A 20,354-nucleotide genomic window follows, 5' to 3' on the forward strand; every position below is an offset into this window, starting at 1 on the left:
CCTAAATACCAAATGCCCAATCCTAAATACAAAATGCCCTATCCTAAATACCAAATGCCCAATCCTAAATACAAAATGCCCTATCCTAAATACCAAATGCCCAATCCTAAATACCAAATGCCCAATCCTAAATACCAAATTCCCAATCCTAAATCCCTAAATGCCCAATCCTAAATCCTAAATGGCTAAATGACCAAATGCCCAATCCTAAATACAAATCCCTAAATGCCCAATCCTAAATCCTAAATGGCTAAATGACCAAATGCCCAATCCTAAATACAAAATGCCCTATCCGAAATACCAAATTCCCAATCCTAAATCCCTAAATGCCCAATCCTAAATCCTAAATGACCAAATGCCCAATCCTAAATACCAAATGCCCTATCCTAAATACCAAATGCCCAATCCTAAATACCAAATGCCCTATCCTAAATACCAAATGCCCAATCCTAAATCCCAAATGCCCAATCCTAAATACCAAATGCCCAATCCTAAATCCCCAAATTTCCAATCCTAAATCCTAAATGGCTAAATGATTAAATGCCCAATCTTAAATACCAAATTCCCAATCCTAAATCCCTAAATGCCCAATCCTAAATCCTAAATGGCTAAATGACCAAATGCCCAATCCTAAATACAAAATGCCCTATGCTAAATCCCAAATGCCCAATCCTAAATCCCAAATGCCCAATCCTAAATCCCAAATGCCCAATCCTAAATCCCCAAATTTCCAATCCTAAATCCTAAATGGCTAAATGATTAAATGCCCAATCTTAAATACCAAATTCCCAATCCTAAATCCCTAAATGCCCAATCCTAAATCCTAAATGGCTAAATGACCAAATGCCCAATCCTAAATACAAAATGCCCAATCCTAAATACCAAATGCCCAATCCTAAATACCAAATGCCCTATCCTAAATACCAAATGCCCAATCTTAAATACAAAATGCCCTATCCTAAATACCAAATGCCCAATCCTAAATACCAAATGGCCAATCCTAAATACCAAATTCATTTTCGACTTAGACTTTTAGTTTCAAATTTAGACTTTTAGTTTTCGTTTAAGACTTTTAGTTTTAGACTTTTAGTTTTAAATCTGACCCAATAATCCCTCCATAATAATCCCTCCATACTTTTAAATCCCAACTAAGCAAGCCAGAGGCGACAGTGGCAAAAAACCCAAACTCCATTGGGTGATAGAAAAAACTTGGGAGAAACCAGGCTCAGTCGGGGGGCCAGTTCTCCTCTGGCCAACGAACAAACACTGTGTGATTATGATTCAGGCTGCATCTCAAGTCAGATTTGTGATATTATTCAAACATTTTTGCATCCAGCTCCTTCTGCTTGAAGATCGAAATCCACCATTTCCATGGAGGAAAAAGAACATACACATTTCAAAATAGCATCTGCAAAAAGTAAAATGTTGGCAAATCCAGTAGTTCTTTCTAAAATAAAGTGCTCATTATAAGCCTGACACCTTGTAACACAACTGTATTTCCAATTGGACTGATAATTGGGCTCACAATTCATGTTGAGTAAAAATAGCATGTTAAAAATTGCTTAATATTATAAAAGACTGTGCATCTGAATAGAGTATGCATTTAACACAAATATAATTTATGTGATTGCAATAAATCACATATGGGCGGATAAAATATGTCTGCAGACTGAGAAAACACAAAGAGTAAAAAGGGTTAGCACACCATGAGGGGGAAATGAAATACGGCAGGCAGGGTGAGTCAAGAAGTTTGTCTTTATGATCAATGGCAGTCCACTTCAATGGCTTGTGGGCTAATAGACTCGCCCAAAGATTTATGGGAAATTTCACTGCTACGGAATGAATTTACAGAATGGAATAAGGGAGGAAAACACCAAACAACTGAAATGAATCTGTTCTCTTCTTTCAGAGATGTGTAGCTAATATAAATGTGCCAGTATCAAATCAAACAGCGGGAACAACATGAAGGTGAGTAAACGTGTATTAAATGAAATGAGTGCAGTACTGTGGAAAACATCGAACCCATAGCATTGATTTGATGTAGAGAGACACCTGTGTTATTTGACTGTTTTACAGCTTCTCACAACACTGTGACATGAGTGCACAAAGTAAATATGTCCTCCAGAGATCTATATATTAAACTGTTTGTGACACATTAAAGGGAAATATATGACTTGCAAAACTCATAAACAAACCATTATACCACTCATTAAAGAGAAAAGAAAAGAAGAGTGCATGAAGGAAATAAGGGTTTACTGGAGAAATTGGGACATTTCTCCAGTGATCTAGTATTTTCTTGTTTTCTTTAAAAAGAAATGCTGCAAATAGATCCTTGCTTATACTTTCCTGGTTTGAACCAACCTGTGACATTAAATTATAGCTAACTCTTTCCACAACAGAGTGTTTGAAAAAAGTTGCCAGCCACTGCCAGCATTTTTAATCATTTTGACAAGTTTCATGGCCCCCAGAATATTTTGTAGTGTGGATATCTGAATATGTAATATATCAAAAGAAAGAACAAGAGCATCTGCTTTAAAAAAATAAATAAAAATCTGTTTTATTCTAGCTTCATGCATTCCTTTTTTATCAAAGTCACGTTTTTGTCAAAGACTACATCTGGATTGGATTCAGAATCAAAACACAGATGGAGTAGATCGGGTCCATCAACACCCCCAAAGCTTCACAGTCTGTCGCTCGTCCTGGGTCGACATTTCATTCAGTAACATTAGGCAGTTTTGATTTATATGCTTTTCTGTTTATCTGTTTCTGTTGATGATTGCAATGATGCTTACATATGCTTGTTTCTGCGTCTTCTTCATATGTGTTTTGATCAGGAGATTCAGTACTCTTTCAGAAGATGTGTAATAGCGCCCCCTACCCTGCAGTGAAAACATGGAAAGCCATTTTGGTCAATGGCGGGGAAGTGTTTTCTCACACATGACAAAAACATTTTTTTTTTAGAAACAGACAGCTTTTTTTGTTATCCTGGTTCAAATTCTCTTCACATTGTGATAGCAATCAATGATATAATTGGTCTTAATATTAAAACATGAACATATATCTATGTGGAAGTCACAAGACCAAAAAATGTTCGTCCAATCATTGCATTCGGTCCGTTATTACGAGATGGCAACCCGTGAAGTTTTACCCGGAGTTGTTCACCTCCTTAGACTCGGATTTATGCATTTCTATGTCAACATTATCAACGCTGAAATGAATCTACAACAGTCAGGCAGGTTTTTTTTTCATTATTATTGTAATGTTATGTGCTAGACATGAGGTAATTTAATGCTGTCTTGTGATGCTTTGAAGACTCTGCTGTGTGCGTTCATGAATTTTGAAGTGGCTTTGGAGACACTCTGAAGGGAGGTGGAGTAATAACTTTTTTTTAACGAATCTGTTTGAGATCGAATTAAAGGTGCTCTAAGTGATGTTGGGTGACGTCACTTCTTGTTGACGTTTAAAGTATTGTCAAAAAAAACAGAGGCTAGCTAGACCCTCCTCATCTGCGCACTAACCCCCCAAACCCCACCCCCAAATCCTTCTTGTCGGTTATTGGCTGGAACAGTTTGTTATATTTCGTGGTGCGGGTTAGCCCAGTTTGTTTTTCTTGCCGTTTGTGGAGCCTGGGCTGTCTACAGAGACCGCGTTTTTTTTTTTTTTTTACAGTGTGTTCAGGGGACAGGCAGCTAGCGGATGGTGAGGAGATGTTTGCTGGATGTGACAAAAAAAGTTTTGGCCTAAAGAGCACGTGACATCGCTTAGAGCACCTTTAATGCTAGATGTTTTGCTATAAATTACGAACATGGCATCTGAGGACTATTTCTCATTTTTCTCAGTTATTTTGCTTCACGTTCGCACATGGACACACTTTAAAAACGGTGCTAAAAATCTCTTGACAAACTAAAAGATGTAAATGACATTTGTATGTATTCTAAATAAAATATACAGATTGTACTGGATGTCAGCTTGCTTATTTGGCTCAAAATAAGGATGTATTAAGTCCATATGTCTTGCAATCAAGAAACTACGCTTCTAACCACAGGTCGAGAGCTGCTGTTTCGGGAAACACAGACTCGTTGAACTATGCTGATAACAACAGACCTTGCGACCATAGTTGGGTAACGATGCTTTTGGGAAACACACCCCTGGTTGGTTGAAACCCCTGGTTGTTGGAAGTGTATGGAACAAGCCAGAACTGGGCATCAGCTCTGTAAATGGGGAAAGGAGTGTGAAAGGAGCTGGAAAAGATTGGATTTTACACTTCGGATAATGACAAATCATGACCTCTGACTGACACACACAGTGAAATTACCTAAATATCTGTGACAGGTCATCTTCTGCACACACGCTTTCTTTACATTGTATTTACTCAATCTGCAAAAAATTCTGCTTTTAAGCAAAAACGCAATGATATTTTCTTTCATATTTCATCTCTGTTTTCCAGTCCAGAAAAAGACTTATTCTTTCAGCGAGACACAGGAAAAAGGACTGCATTAGAATAACGTAAATAAATATGAATAATATTAGCCTTTTAAACCAGCTCAATCTCTCTGTAAAAGATCACATGACTGTTCAATTCTTCACTGACACAGAGAAACAGATGAAAACTTTATCCTCAAAACACCAAAGCTCTTTATCTCAGTCCTGGAATAGACTGTGTATATTCACTTTAGAGGTGGTTTTGTTTTGCTGCGTGGAGGTTGCATTTATTTTAAGGTGGAGCGCCAAAGAATTGAGATGCTAACCGTGGATCAGGATGAGTTTTATTGTGTGAAATAATGCCAATAGTTCATGGTGACTCATCCTTGACTCTTCTATTTGAGCATGAGCGCTCAAGGCAAACACAAATTTAACTATAAGACTGGATGACTACACAGGAAAAGTCTTTATCTGTATCTTATGTTCTCCAGTAGAAATATTTAAACACACTATACCGTTCAAAAGTTTGGGGTCAGTAAGATTAAATTTTTATGAAAAATTACTTTTATTCAGTAAGGATGCATTAAAGGGTTAGTTCACACAAAAATGAAAATTCTTTATTCATTTCCTAACTCTACGTCAAATAAAGATCTGAGAGCTTTATGTCCCTCCAATGACAGCTAAAAGTTCATAAAGAGATTGTAAAACTAATCCATATGAATTGAGCTGTTCAGTCCATTTATTTTAAGAGACCTGATGTTCTGGTTCATTTTCTTTTGTTACGTAGTGCATTTGAGCTTCTGCAAGAACCAATGAGGTTCATTCTCATGTTATGCAGTATGTTTAAGCTTCCACAAGAACCAATGATGTTCATTCTTGTATTACGCAGCACGTTTGAGCTTCCACAAGAACCAATGAGGTTCACTCTTGTATTACGCAGCACGTTTGAGCTTCCACAAGAACCAATGAGGTTCACTCTTGTTTTACGCATCACGTTTGAGCTTCCACAAGAACCAATGAGGTTCACTCTTGTGTTACGCATCATGTTTGAGCTTCCACAAGAACCAATGAGGTTCACTCTTGTGTTACGCAGCACGTTTGAGCTTCCACAAGAACCAATGAGGTTCACTCTTGTGTTACGCAGCACGTTTGAGCTTCCACAAGAACCAATGAGGTTCACTCTTGTGTTACGCAGCACGTTTGAGCTTCCACAAGAACCAATGAGGTTCACTCTTGTGTTACGCAGCACGTTTGAGCTTCCACAAGAACCAATGAGGTTCACTCTTGTGTTACGCATCACGTTTGAGCTTCCACAAGAACCAATGAGGTTCACTCTTGTGTTACGCAGCACGTTTGAGCTTCCACAAGAACCAGTGATGTTCATTCTTGTGTTACGCAGCACGTTTGAGCTTCCACAAGAACCAATGGGGTTCACTCTTGTGTTACGCATCACGTTTGAGCTTCCACAAGAACCAATGAGGTTCATTCTTGTGTTACGCATCACGTTTGAGCTTCCACAAGAACCAATGATGTTCATTCTTGTGTTACGCAGCACGTTTGAGTTTCCACAAGAACCAATGATGTTCATTCTGGTGTTACGCAGCACGTTTGAGCTTCCACAAGAACCAATGATGTTCATTCTTGTGTTACGCAGCACGTTTGAGCTTCCACAAGAACCAATGATGTTCATTCTTGTATTACGCAGCACGTTTGAGCTTCCACAAGAACCAATGAGGTTCACTCTTGTATTACGCAGCACGTTTGAGCTTCAGCAAGAACCAATGAGGTTCACTCTTGTGTTACGCAGCACGTTTGAGCTTCCACAAGAACCAATGAGGTTCACTCTTGTGTTACGCATCACGTTTGAGCTTCCACAAGAACCAATGAGGTTCATTCTTGTGTTACGCAGCACGTTTGAGCTTCCACAAGAACCAATGAGGTTCACTCTTGTATTACGCAGCACGTTTGAGCTTCCACAAGAACCAATGAGGTTCACTCTTGTGTTACGCATCACGTTTGAGCTTCCACAAGAACCAATGAGGTTCATTCTTGTGTTACGCAGCACGTTTGAGCTTCCACAAGAACCAATGATGTTCATTCTTGTGTTACGCAGCACGTTTGAGCTTCCACAAGAACCAATGATGTTCATTCTTGTATTACGCAGCACGTTTGAGCTTCCACAAGAACCAATGAGGTTCACTCTTGTGTTACGCAGCACGTTTGAGCTTCCACAAGAACCAATGAGGTTCACTCTTGTGTTACGCATCACGTTTGAGCTTCCACAAGAACCAATGATGTTCATTCTTGTGTTACGCATCACGTTTGAGCTTCCACAAGAACCAATGATGTTCATTCTTGTGTTACGCAGCACGTTTGAGCTTCCACAAGAACCAATGAGGTTCACTCTTGTGTTACGCATCACGTTTGAGCTTCCACAAGAACCAATGATGTTCATTCTTGTGTTACGCAGCACGTTTGAGCTTCCACAAGAACCAATGATGTTCATTCTCCTGTTACGCAGCACGTTTGAGCTTCCACAAGAACCAATGAGGTTCATTCTCCTGTTACGCAGCACGTTTGAGCTTCCACAAGAACCAATGATGTTCATTCTTGTGTTACGCAGCACGTTTGAGCTTCCACAAGAACCAATGATGTTCATTCTTGTGTTACGCAGCACGTTTGAGCTTCCTCAAGAACCAGTGAGGTTCATTCTCGTGTTACACAACACGTTTGAGCTTCCACAAGAACCAGTGATGTTCATTCTTGTGTTACGCAGCATGTTTGAGCTTCCACAAGAACCAATGATGTTCATTCTTGTGTTACGCAGCACGTTTGAGCTTCCACAAGAACCAATGATGTTCATTCTTGTGTTACGCAGCACGTTTGAGCTTCCACAAGAACCAATGAGGTTAATTCTTGTGTTACGCAGCATGTTTGAGCTTCCACAAGAACCAATGATGTTCATTCTTGTGTTACGCAGCACGTTTGAGCTTCCTCAAGAACCCATGAGGTTCATTATCGTGTTACGCAGCACGTTTGAGCTTCCTCAAGAACAAGTGGGGTTTGTTCTCGAGCTTCAAGCAAGTACGCTTGAGCTTCTCTTTATGTTCGCTGATCAATGTTTATATGTGAATAAAAGCCTAAATTCAATCCGTTCATCATATAAAGTGATCGTGTCTCTTCAGAAAAATTTGACTAATCCTCTCAATTTAAATGGATTAGTTTTACAATCTCTTTATGAACTTTTTGAAGCATAGTGAAATGGTAATTGCGTAGACTGTCAATGAAGGGCTAGAAATTTCTGAATCATTTAAAATATCTTAATTTTGTCACAGTTCTGTTCTGTCTGAATGTTGTTGTCACTGATCACATGTCTTTTGTTCTGTTTTCCCGCCACTCCTTGGTTCCCATGGTTACCCTCATTAGTTCATTTGTATCACCTGGTTTCTCGTTAGTCTTGTCAGCTGTGTCTTGTTTCCTTGATCTGTTCTCCCTTGTATTTAAGCCCTGAGTTTTGCCTTGTTCAGTGTCGGTCAATGTTTATGTTAAGGTTCTATCTATGTTCTTTGCCCTCGCTCCCTGTTCTTTGTATTTTGTGATTATTGAGCATTAAAACCTCGTAATAGATCTCCGTGTTCATCTCCTTCTTCATCCACCCCAGGAACCCTGACAGATTGACCGACCGCAAAAATGGATATCCCCGCTGTCCGCCTCCTGTGTTTGGATCAGGGGGATCAAACATTGGAGGACCACACGCAGAGCTTTCTAGAGACTGCTTCTCTCACTCACTATCCGGACTACTGCCTCTGCACATTCTACCGGGTGAGTCTGGACGACTCAAGCAGAGAGAAGTTGACTGGAGAAGGCCCGAAAGATAATTTCGCTGCCTTTGTGGAATGGGTGTTGGTGAGTTGTAATTCTGCTTTCACAGTATGCTCTGGTGAAGAGGATCTCGCCAGCACCCTTCCAGGCACTCCTCTCATCAGCCCAACCAAGCCTGCACTTCACGCCAGACCAGCCGAGCCCGCACTTCACGCCAGAGCTGCCGAGACCAAGGCAGTAAGCGTCGTGCCCGCCGCGCCTGTGACTGACAGCGATCTTCCTCCTCTCATCGGCCCGCCAGAGCCCTCTTCGCCACTGGTCCCGTCCAGCGCAGAGACCCCTTCACCGCTGGATCTGCCCAGCACAGAGCCCTCACCGCTGGATCTGCCCAGCACCGAGCCCTCACCGCTGGATCTGCCCAGCACCGAGCCCTCACCGCTGGATCTGCCCAGCACCGAGCCCTCACCGCTGGATCTGCCCAGCACCGAGCCCTCATCGCTGGATCTGCCCAGCACCGAGCCCTCATCGCTGTCCAGCACCGAGCCCTTATCGCTGCCCAGCATCAAGCTCTCTTCACGATCCCTATCAGCCCAATCAGAGACTGTTTTTAGCCATCCTTCTCCTGTACCCGGGACTTTCCCCAAGTATTTTTTGGGGGGGGGCCATATGCCTCCGTCCTGGCCACTCGAGGGGCCATGGCCACCGGAGGGGTCCTCACCACCATGGCCGCCTGAAGGGTCCTCACCGCCGTGGCCGCCTGAAGGGTCCTCACCGCCGTGGCCGCCTGAAGGGTCCTCACCGCCGTGGCCGCCTGAAGGGTCCTCACCGCCGTGGCCGCCTGAAGGGTCTTCTCCGCCATGGCCACCCGAAGGGTCTTCTCCGCCATGGCCACCCGAAGGGTCTTCTCCGCCATGGCCACCCGAAGGGTCTTCTCCGCCATGGCCACCCGAGGGGTCTTCTCCGCCATGGCCACCCGAAGGGTCTTCTCCGCCGTGGCCACACCCACTGCCTGCTCCGCCGTGGCCGCACCCACTGCCTGCTCCGCCGTGGCCACACCCACTGCCTGCTCCGCCCTGGAGGCTTCCTGCCTTGTCTCCCTCACCTTGTTTTCCCCGTCAGCCTCCAGGGCGCCCACCCTCCCACCCCTTTGTTGGTCTGTCTACGGCGCGAGGACGCGCCTACCGGGAGGGGGGAGTTATGTCACAGTTCTGTTCTGTCTGAATGTTGTTGTCACTGATCACATGTCTTTTGTTCTGTTTTCCCGCCACTCCTTGGTTCCCATGGTTACCCTCATTAGTTCATTTGTATCACCTGGTTTCTCGTTAGTCTTGTCAGCTGTGTCTTGTTTCCTTGATCTGTTCTCCCTTGTATTTAAGCCCTGAGTTTTGCCTTGTTCAGTGTCGGTCAATGTTTATGTTAAGGTTCTATCTATGTTCTTTGCCCTCGCTCCCTGTTCTTTGTATTTTGTGATTATTGAGCATTAAAACCTCGTAATAGATCTCCGTGTTCATCTCCTTCTTCATCCACCCCAGGAACCCTGACAAATTTGTGTTTGGAAGATGAACAAAAGTCTCATGGGTTTGGAACAAGATGAGGGTGAGTAATTGATGACAACTTCTTAATTTTTTGGACGAACTAACCCATACACGTATATGGATTAAAGTGTAAGTAAAGACATTATAATGTTACAAAATTACTTATTTTTGTGGTACACAGTCATTTTCATTATATTTTTTTAATTTATGTCTCTCTTTAAATCACTGATTTATTCCTGTTTTTGAATCAAATTTAATTAATGGTAGCTTCTGCTCAAACCACTGAACCGCTTTTTCTTTTCTGAAGCAAAACTTTTTTAAATTTTCACATAAAGTCTCTCAGTGTGGTGACACTAGTCTCTATTTATTTAAAGGTCAGGTTAAAGCTCTTTTCATTATGGCAGCTTATTTCAAGGGCAGGGAAATTGCTGTGCTAAATATATAACAAGAATATTGAGTTACATACATAAATGAATGAAACTGGCATGTTAGAGGAGAAAAGGGGCAGATAGTCAAACAATAACCATCGCATTAGCAGTCCTGTCGACAATTGCCTCAAGGTGCCTTTTCAAATGAAGACCATGTCAAGATGAATGAACAATAACTGGGCGAAACTGGCATTTGGTGAAAACATTGCAAAGGATAATCAGAACAATACACTCATGCCATAACGTCTTAGTTACATATGGTAACCCTCGTTCCCTGAAGGAGGGAATGGAGACGCCACATCGAGATCGAAGAATAGGAATCTCGCTAGAGAGGACAATCTACTTCGAGTGAAACTAAACGAGCCAATGCACATTGGCGTGCAATCATTTGCAACAGCTGCTCTGCCACACAGCGCAGGTATATAACGAGAAGCAGGTGCGATTGCACTTCAGTTTTTTGCTGAGGAGCCGAGCCGATGAGCTGGCTGCCCCGGCGGGCCACAGCAGATTTGGCGACGTGATGTGCAGATGTGAAGATGTTCCTCTTCAGTCGGTCAGTCGACGCCACGTTGAGACAGACGAATAGGAATCCCTACTAAAGGGCCACAGTTGCTGACCCCATCCAGCGCCCTGTGCAAGCCTCTTGCCCCTTCTTGTCTGGAATGACGATAGGAGAGGGCTTACACAGAGTATATCTGTCACTGTTGTTCCGTGATAACCCATACAGTGAGATTCTTGGATAACACTGGGAAAGCGTGCCCTTTCTGTTAGGAAGGAGAACGCTGCGGAACCCACATCCTTCCCCGAAGGAGTTATGTGGAGATATACATATAGACTAACCCGAAGATTGTACTGCATATGAAATACTGGGTGACTTAGCCCAAGGGAAAGACAGGGGCTTCCGTTTAGGAGCAGGCGTGGAAGAATTCACATATGGGACCCCCGCAGGGTCACACATATGGGACCCAGCCTAGACCCGGTTCTCAAGGATTCAACGGATAAAGGCCTGGCACCGGACGCTCCGCCACGTTTGGGCCGAGGGTGTTGTAGGACTCAACAGGTTTTTCATTCTGGAGCAATAAGGCTGCACAGTAGGGTGCACCAAGCCAACAGAGCTGGGCCTCTCAGCGCTTTTACCCGTTTAGGGTGAGAACACGGGAGGAGACCGGCTCTACACATAGGCTATAATATCTAGCGAACGTGTTAGGTGTCGCCCAACCCGCAGCTCTACAGATATCTGTTAGCGAGGTGCCACGTGCCAGCGCCCAGGAGGATGCAACACCTCTCTTGGAGTGATCATGCAACCTGAGCGGGCAGGGCACGCCTTTTCGCCGAAGAGGCCGGTCTGGGACACAGGGGAGTTAAGGAACCTGACTTTCTTGGTCTCCCTCATGTCAGCCAGACACAGCCAGAGATGGCGTTCCTGGACCACCATAGTGGACATCGCACGACCCACCGACGAAGCGCAAGGTCCATCGCGGCATGAAGTTCCTGAAGAACTTGGGGATCATGACCACCCTCGTGCAGGTCCTTCAGTGCCTTGGCCTGATGGACCTGCAATAACGCCATAGCATGTATGGCAGAGGTGGCTTCCCCACAGGCCTTGTAAGCCTTGCTGGTTAACTCCGACGAGTACTTACAGGCCCGGGAAGGGAGACACAGCTCTCCGCGCCAAGTGGAGTTAGGGCACAGCTGCACTGCAACGGCTAGCTCCACTGGAGGGATGCGCCTGTACCCCAAGAGATCCTCCTGAAGAGCTTGCTCGTTGTTTGATCACCTTTCAGTAGATTAAACAGCATCGAAGCGCTCAGCTCTGAAGCAAAAAGCTGAAGTGCAATCGCACCTGCTGCTCGTTATATACCTGCGCTGTGTGGCAGAGCAGCTGTTGCAAATGACTGCACGCCAATGTGCATTGGCTCGTTTAGTTTCACTCGAGGTAGATTGTCCTCTCTAGCGAGATTCCTATTCGTCGGTCTCGACGTGGTGTCAACTAACCGACTGAAGGGGAACCATTGCCAGTTGTGCTGCATTACAGATTCAACATTATGATTCTGGCAAATAACAGCTATTATTATTTATAAATAATTGTTTTATATTCATTAAATTAATGTTTGGTATTGCATTATTTGCAGGGTTGTGCAACACAAATATTATGTTAGTTAGGTAGTAAACAAGAATTGTAAAGGAATTGTAAGACTGGAATAACTGGAAGAATTGGAAGAGAGGGCAACTCTCGATTAGATTTAAAGAGTTAAATAGAATAATCATGCACTGCTAAACTATTATATAAATGACCAATAACCAATTGTCAATCTAACCTAAATTCGAGATTGTGATAAAATGGAGTCAGACAAAAGTTGAATTGGAGTTAAATTACTGTGCCACGCAGAAAAGACATGCAGTAAACCTTCACCTGCTTATCGGAAGCTGTCGTTGGACTGTTTGGGCAGGCCTTACAGAATGTTTTTAGCCTAGAAATCTAGACGCACCCTAGCGGCAGCAAAAAATTTTTTTGCAGCCAGGGTAGTCTAGCAACTCTCCGTTGACTTTCGGAGCTGTAAAAACCTAAATTGGGTCAGGCCAATCACATCGTGTATACAGTAGGCGGGGGCGGGCTTAACATAATGACGACAGAGTTGCGACGGTTCCCTGTTACTTGAAAACAAAGAATGGCGGCTGCTGCTGGCGAACATCTTTCGAATCGGCTTTGGCCGCGACTCTGGAGGACTTGGAGTTAAGTTTTTCTTTGAGAAAAGAGCAAAGAACGGCACTTAAGTCATTCTTAAAAAAGGAAGATGTGTTCATAGTTTTGCCGGCCAGATTCAAAAGTTGAATCTATCAACTAACGTTAGCTCCGCTGTTGGGAAAATGCTCTGGTTGGTTGAAGCGCTGTCCTATTGCGTGCAGAGGGAATTTGAAAGACAGCCGTTTATCCCGGCCCTCGGATTGAGCCGTGTCTATGGTGAGTTGCCAGACCCAACATCTTGATGTAGGTCTGGCTTGCCAGGCTAGAATGTTTTAATAATACATTTAATTTTCAGTATGAATTACTCATGAACAGGTTAACATACAAACATATGGAGTATTTCCAAACACTTTGGATTATTAATAATCAATGTTATTTCTATTATTTGCTATACTTCACACTTCATTTCATTTTGTGGATTCCAAGAAGAACATTTCATGTCCCATGATGTTCTAATTAACTCAATTTTATATAATCACTAGATTTAGATTTTGATGTCACTATTTAGTTTTACAAAGTAGCTCCGTGTGACAAGATTAAAATCTATTTTGATGTCTGTTAATTGCTTTGACATTATTGAACACAGGTGTCCTCCTATCCAGTAGAGGGCACTGTTTTCAGGTCTCTGGGTTGCAAACAAATGGACAGAGTTGCCCAAACTTCACGAGAAAGTCATTTTCTGCTCTTACCAGTGCTTCCTCATCAATATAAACTGCCGCCCTTCTGGCAGTGAGGTAGTACTGCACTTTTCTGAGTCTCCAGCCTAACACATACATCAGGAGTCCACACACTGCCGCAGTAGAACGGCCCACTCCTGCATTACAGTGAACATATACTGTGTGACCGTTCTTCAGCAGTCCATAAAGCAGGAACACCGCCTGGGGAAGCATTCGTGTGCGGCCTGCAGAGGGCAAAATTACAATCAACATATACAGCAATACAAGCTTCTTCTTAGTAATCAAGTTTGCAGTTCAGTACAGCATATCCTCTGTGTGCTAAGTACATGTTACATACGGCTCACTGTTTTTCAAGGGTATATTGACTAAACACACACACTGACCTTCTGTGCTCATGTCTGGGGTGGGGATCCAGATATAAGAAAGGCCACAGTCTTTGTACAGGTGCGTCATTGTCTCTGGGGTCATGGGTTGACTGAGGTCACGCCGGCAGCCGTGTGAGTTGTTTATGACATCCCATTCTGTCTGAAAGTTCATCACTGCTGTAACACCCAGTTCTTGTTTCAGCTTTATGGTTATATGTTCGACCCGTCGAGGGCAGCTGCCTAACCAGACACGCGGAAGCACCCTGAAGAGAAGAGAGAGAGGAAACTTAACTGTGTGAATAAGTGTGTGTGTGTCTGTGTGTGTGTGTGTGTGTGTGTGTCTACAAACAATGCAAATAGTTGTGTGTAACCACTGATGGCCCATCAGAGAAGGAAAGGGAAATCAAAAATGTTTTCAAAATATAACAACAGAAGAGACTGTTGTTTCAATAAATTCACTTATAAATATGCAGAAGTAAAATATTTAAAATATTTTCCTTGAATAGTAGACCAGAGATCATCTGTGAACATAAGCATAATGAGCAGCCAAAGACACGATAATTAAACCTGCCTCAATCTTTTTTGGTTTGATCAATATTGTACATACATCAACTTCCCTGGACAATTCCCACAGCTGTAACATACAATCACCACATTGCTTAATAGATATATTTTGAGATCCCAGAGCAATGAGTGCAGAAAGATATGGCAGTTTGATAGGAAAGATCATAAAACATATACTGTATGAAAAAGTGTTCCTTTAACGATCGCACTGACAATGTTACAACTCAGTGATACATTTTTTATTTTTATTTTTAAAAATTTGCCATTGAAACATACTGTACCTCCAGCCTTACGTATTTAATTTTGGACTGCAAATTCATCCTGTCATATCATATCAATACAACGGAGACTCCTCCTGACGTGGGGGGTTGACTTGGGCAAACCAACAATTACGCAGAACACTGTAGCAACTCCAAAGAAACACTCTACAAAACACTCAGAACAACAGAAGAGAAAAAGAGAGGATAGCAGATCATTTTCATTTTACATGTTCAGCGTCTCTACCTCCATTGCTTCTCATCAAACGATGAGACAGTCATGTCAGCAGGGTCTCTCCCTCTGTGTATATGAGAGCTCAGGACTCAAATAATGGAAATGTTAATGAGTTTAGTGGTTTGAAGAAACAGACTGACAGCCAGGGGAATTAAGGTCAGAGACTCCAGGTGAGAGGTGTATTTTTACCTCAGAAACCCACATGCCTCTTTGAGGGGAAAACATAAATGAAATGATTGAAGGGAAAGTGAGCTGCAGGTTAATGGTGTGAAGCATTGAGTATGATCTAACCTCTGCCCGAACCCTTCTCCAGGGCAGGACGCTTGGGTTTATGTCTAAGGAAATTACGTTCATATATTTTCCCTGTGAGTTAAGTGTCCAAATGCTTTTGGGTGCAACAGAGGTGTGTGCAATGTACTCCTTCTCTGAAAACAATGCATTTGTGTGTGTACGCATGTATTTAAGCACTGCATTAGAAGTGGGCACGTAGTGCATTTTAAATGAGCAGTGGTGACAAGTACAAGTTGTGTTTAATTAGTGGTCAAAGACCTAACAATGTGTACTTGATTCTGGAGACAAAAGGTCCTTGTATTTTTCCTTGGGACTTTGTTCATTCAGCCACCCGAGTTTATTTTACACTCTTCATTTGGTGTGAATTAGACTTTGTAATTGATACACAGAAACATTGTTTCCCGAGTTTCATGGTTGTTTATTTCTTATAGAGTCAATGACATGCACTGTAGGAACATTGACTCGTATTGTAAATGTAGACAAAACCTGAAATAAGAAGGTGATTGAATTCAAATGGCTCAAGGTCATGGTGCAAAGGACCCTAGGTTGATTTTACTCCGAACCATCCCTTTAATTATTAACTACATGTAGTTATAGGGTCCTGTTATGGGTTGCCTTAGGGTTAGTTGCTTGTAATTATGCATAATTTACTGTTAATACTTTTTTTTAAGTAGCTGTAACTACTTTAAAGTACTAACACTTTGACGTATTAAGTGTTACCCTATGTTTTTAACACTCTTAAGTATACTTTTAAAAAGTGCACTTTGTAATTCTGTTTTTTTCACTTTTAAGTACAATTTAATTTATTGTTTTAATAATATTTTGTCATGTTTTAAAGAAGTACACTTATTTTAATGTGTTGACTAACATACTAAAACACATGTAAAGTCTTTATTAATTGAAACTGAAGTAAAGTGTGACTGAAGACAAACAAACTAAAAGTCCATGAAGGTGACACTGACTGAACATGAACGTGTCAGAACGCCCCCTCCCGCACAACCTCGCAGCGTGGAGAGGAGAAGGAGGAGAGCGTGGGGATGGTGTAGGGATGGTGACAGGCGATGGCAAAGGGATGGTGATGGCAGGCGGCGGAAGAATGGTTACAGATGGACGGCAGCGAGACCCCGGCGGCGATGGTGTATGTCCGATAGCACAGACCCAGAGCACAGTGACGACAGTCCACGGCGGAATCGAGGGAGGGAGGAGCCAAGGTGGTGTAGAGGTGGACGTCAACTGGGGGACAACCGACGGAGGCAGAGCCGATGGATCCCAGGGTGAAGACAGAAGATCATCTGAGGAGGAGACGATGCGATGCCAGTGTGATGGAGGACCAAGGCATAGACGAAGGGAAGCCGTAGGTGTGGAGGAACTGTGTGTAGCAGAAGATCTGCAAGTCCACAGAGAAGGTGGTGTGACGAATGACCAAGGGGGAGCCGGTGGGGGCGAGGCAACCCAGTAGAGTCGAAAGGCAGAGGGTTTCTGGTGGAGCCAAAGGTGGGGGCGGAGCCAAGGTGGAGCCGACTGGCCTGAGACGGAGTGAGGGGATCAGAGGCCGGAGGTAGAGCCACAAGATCCAGTCGCTCAGGTGCTGATGGAGGTTACTTGACCTGCGGCTCGACGTCACAGCATGGCATTTCAGGAGATGACAAAGGGCTGCAAACTTCTATCAGAGGCGGGGCTGGAGGACTGGCTGAGAATGGTGGTGATGGAGGCAAATAGAGACTTGACAGGGTTAAAGGTAATAGTACATAGTCCATGCAGGTCTCTGTGTTGTTTAGAAACAGCAAAGACAGTTCAGAGGAAACAGGAAGAGAGTTCATACAGTCTATGGTGCTGTCTAGGAACAGCGATGAAGAACGAGAAATAGGGTGGGATAGGGTGGGAGACGATACCTCCGTACTTAAGTCCATCAGCCAGTCCTCAATCTCCATTTCCACCAGTATACCCGTGGGCTCACACCTCTGGTCAGACTCACTGGGGGGCTCCTCTTCCGGGGCGAAGGTCAGCACTGTCCACTTGTCCTCAGCTCTGGCTGACGTGTGACGGCGGGTGGTAGCTCTCCGTCAGTGGGGGGGCTCACACGATTCCTCTGTGGTCACAGGTGGTGAAACGGGCTCTGGGTCCGGCTGTGTTCTGGACAGGGGGTAGACACTCTCTGGACACCTGATGAATCCAGCGATGAATAGACGGCAAATACCAGACTAAGACACGCTTCGCCCACACAACACACAACCTGTTTTGAACAAAGAAAACACTGTACTTATTCAAATAATCCGTTTTTTTATTTACCCTTGCACTGCAAACAAGCAAAGATAGTCTCCAAAATGCTTGCAGGACATTCACGATTGAGGTGGTTTGAGCTGTATGAGGTTTTGGCGACAGTTTGAAGATACACTCGAGTTACGAGTTTTAGTCAGAAGCTCTTAGTATAAAGTTTAATTCAAGCTCTGGTATAAAGTATTGGCAAATAATAATAATAATAATAATAATAATAATAAAAATGTTATTAACTGTTTTTTTTCCCTCATCTTTTCTCTCTGTTTTCGGAAAGAGAATGTTACAGAAGGAACTCGTGAACAGAAACGTTAAAGGACAAGTTCGGTATTTTACACTTAAAGCCCTGTTTACAGATCGTATCTGATGAAACAGAACGGTTAGTTGGACAAAAACTACGATAAAACCTGTTGGAAAGCATCTTTTGCAGCGATTTTTGTGTGAGCATATCAGTGAACACCCCTGACCACTCGGTGAGTTTCACGTGTTTGTAAACGAAAGTTTAATGCGTTTTATGAGGGATTGTTCCAGTGCCCATAGGCTGCCATTGTGTAGGTGGGGGGGGGGGGAGCGAAATAAACCTAAAATTCTCGGGACAGCAGCATGTGTCCAAATTTTAATCTTAACGGTTCTATTTCATCAGAAACGATCTGTAAACAGGGCTTTAAGTGTAAAATACCGAACTTGTCCTTTAAAATACTGATTCTGTTCAGAGTGAATTTTTCTTTCTTCCGTTTTTTAAGCCCTGCTATAAATGCACCATTACTTCTACATTTAGCTTATTAAAGTCTTTCTGTGTTTTCCACTATTTTGTCCAGTTATACTTTCTTTACTGGAGATGGCGGTGTATTCTGTCATAGGAAGACACAGAATCTCTGCCCTCTTGGAGATACACCAGCCTCTTTGATACAGTAAATCTGTCATTACTCTAATGGATTCCCCAACCCCAGACTCAATGACCCAGTCTTACTTTTATCCGCCTCCACTTTCAACTTTTTTTGCCTGTAGAACAAGGTCAGAAGTCAAAAGAAACAAGCACTTAGAGCTCACTGCCAAAGGAATCTAGAGATTCAGAGTCATTGAGCTAATTATAGAGTGCCGTTTAAACCACACACACAATTAAAAAGAGAGAAAAACACCCTAATCAAAATGCTTCTGGGTAATTAGATGTTACTATCTGTGGATTTGAGACTTGGCACATACTTCAAGTTAAGTTGAATTTACAGAGTAAATTTATCTTTAACCTGGTGTTAATCGAGACACTTTACTTCTGCTAAATATCTTTTTGTGTTCCACAACTCTTCCCTTTAAAACTAAAGGTCACATTTACCGTTGTTCTGAGAAATTTTATGTAATAAAAAACGGAAAAAAATTTCCTTTGTGTTTTTTTGCGCATAGACAACAACGTTGTCAAAACAATCCCTGTTCACAAGGATCTGCGAACACGACTAAAAAAGCTGCATTTTGCTTCCATGCCAGCAGTTGGCGATGTCACTTTGTAAAGAAACACTGAGGGCCCTATCTTACACCCGGCGCAATGCAGCGCCAAGCGCAGTCCGATGCAGTTTTCATTTTCACGTCCTGCGCCACGTTGTTTAAATAGCAAATGCATTTGCGCCCATTTGTGCGGCCATGGGCTGCTGGTCTGAAAACGAGGTGTGTTCTGGCGCATTGTTGGCGCGTTGCTTTTTTTGAGGCAACAGAAATAGACTGAGCCATCTGAACCGTCTGAAACATGGTCTAAAGTCAATGGCGCAATATTTTTTTTGTCATTTAATGAGCACGTTAGTAATGTGTGCCTATAGGCGAGTCCACAAAGCGCATACACTCTGCTTATTAAACACACAGCACACAATCATGCCAAATATTTAAAATAAAAGGATTACAATGTAAAAGATTATTATTGTGTACATAAAGATGGTGGAATCCGGCTTGTCCCGTAGATGATCTGTTCTGTTTGCGCTCTGGAGACGCGTTCAGGCTTTTCACTATCAAATTCCGTCATGTATATAGCGAATCTGCCATGGCGTGAGCGCAACTGGCATTTAAAGGGAATGTGAGATGAGACTCTGACTGGTTTAACGCACGTAAATCCCAAAACACACCCATTACTCATTATGAGAATAGGGACAACCCTTTAAGACCATGCACCTGGCGCGCCGACCATTTTTCCTGTCATTAAACTAGCAAAAGTGAACTTCCGCCGTGCATTTTAGACCATGCGCTTAGATCGTTAAAATAGGCCCTGAGCCTTTAGACTGAACATGTAATACTCATGCACCGTTTTCACAAATTTGTGTTTTTGTAGTTTACATGGAGACAATAATGGTATAATTTTTATAAAATTGCACTTTGAAAGCCCTTTTCAAAAGTTTGCATTTTCAGGCCCCCAAAACGCTGTTGTCGTGCAAATTAATGGCCAAAATGCATAAAGATTTGACCTTTTTAGATGTGTAAACTACCCCTTAATTACATAATTACATAATGCAAAATGCAGAGAAAATTAGGAACCTTTGCTTTGCTGTGTTTGGAATGGATTACTATCATACTCGTACTATTTCTGCAGTATCCAGTATGTGATTAGTATGCAACTTTTCTTTAAGCATAGAATACCTGGTTGACCTACTGTATTTGCCCAAACCTGCTTAATACAATTCAAGTACACTGAAATTGGTATTGAAGCTGTGTTCACAATGGCATACTACCATACAACCCTATATACAACTATATTTGCAGTA

The 20,354-nt window shown here is 42.8% G+C and overlaps 1 protein-coding gene across 3 annotated transcripts in view; it reads right to left on the reverse strand.

Annotated features, from left to right (window-relative positions):
- Positions 1 to 1,236: 1,236 nt before the first annotated feature.
- Positions 1,237 to 20,354, reverse strand: part of epm2a (EPM2A glucan phosphatase, laforin) — a 31,901-nt gene continuing 12,783 nt past the window's right edge. Inside the window, exons 3-6 of one of the 3 annotated variants that reach the window (XM_081386473.1) lie at positions 14,014 to 14,258; positions 13,643 to 13,854; positions 4,105 to 4,211; positions 2,771 to 2,879 (exon numbers count right to left, since the gene is read on the reverse strand). In XM_081386473.1, coding sequence (XP_081242599.1) covers positions 4,206 to 4,211; positions 13,643 to 13,854; positions 14,014 to 14,258 — 463 coding nt within the window. In that variant the 3' untranslated portion in view covers positions 2,771 to 2,879; positions 4,105 to 4,205. Of the gene's footprint in view, positions 2,880 to 4,104; positions 4,212 to 9,389; positions 13,855 to 14,013; positions 14,259 to 20,354 lie in introns of those variants that run through there. The other 2 variants (XM_081386471.1, XM_081386472.1) reach the window with 2 other exon arrangements.

The sequence above is a fragment of the Scardinius erythrophthalmus genome (genome assembly GCF_964197995.2).
Source record: "Scardinius erythrophthalmus genome assembly, chromosome: 15".
NCBI lineage: Eukaryota > Metazoa > Chordata > Actinopteri > Cypriniformes > Leuciscidae > Scardinius > Scardinius erythrophthalmus.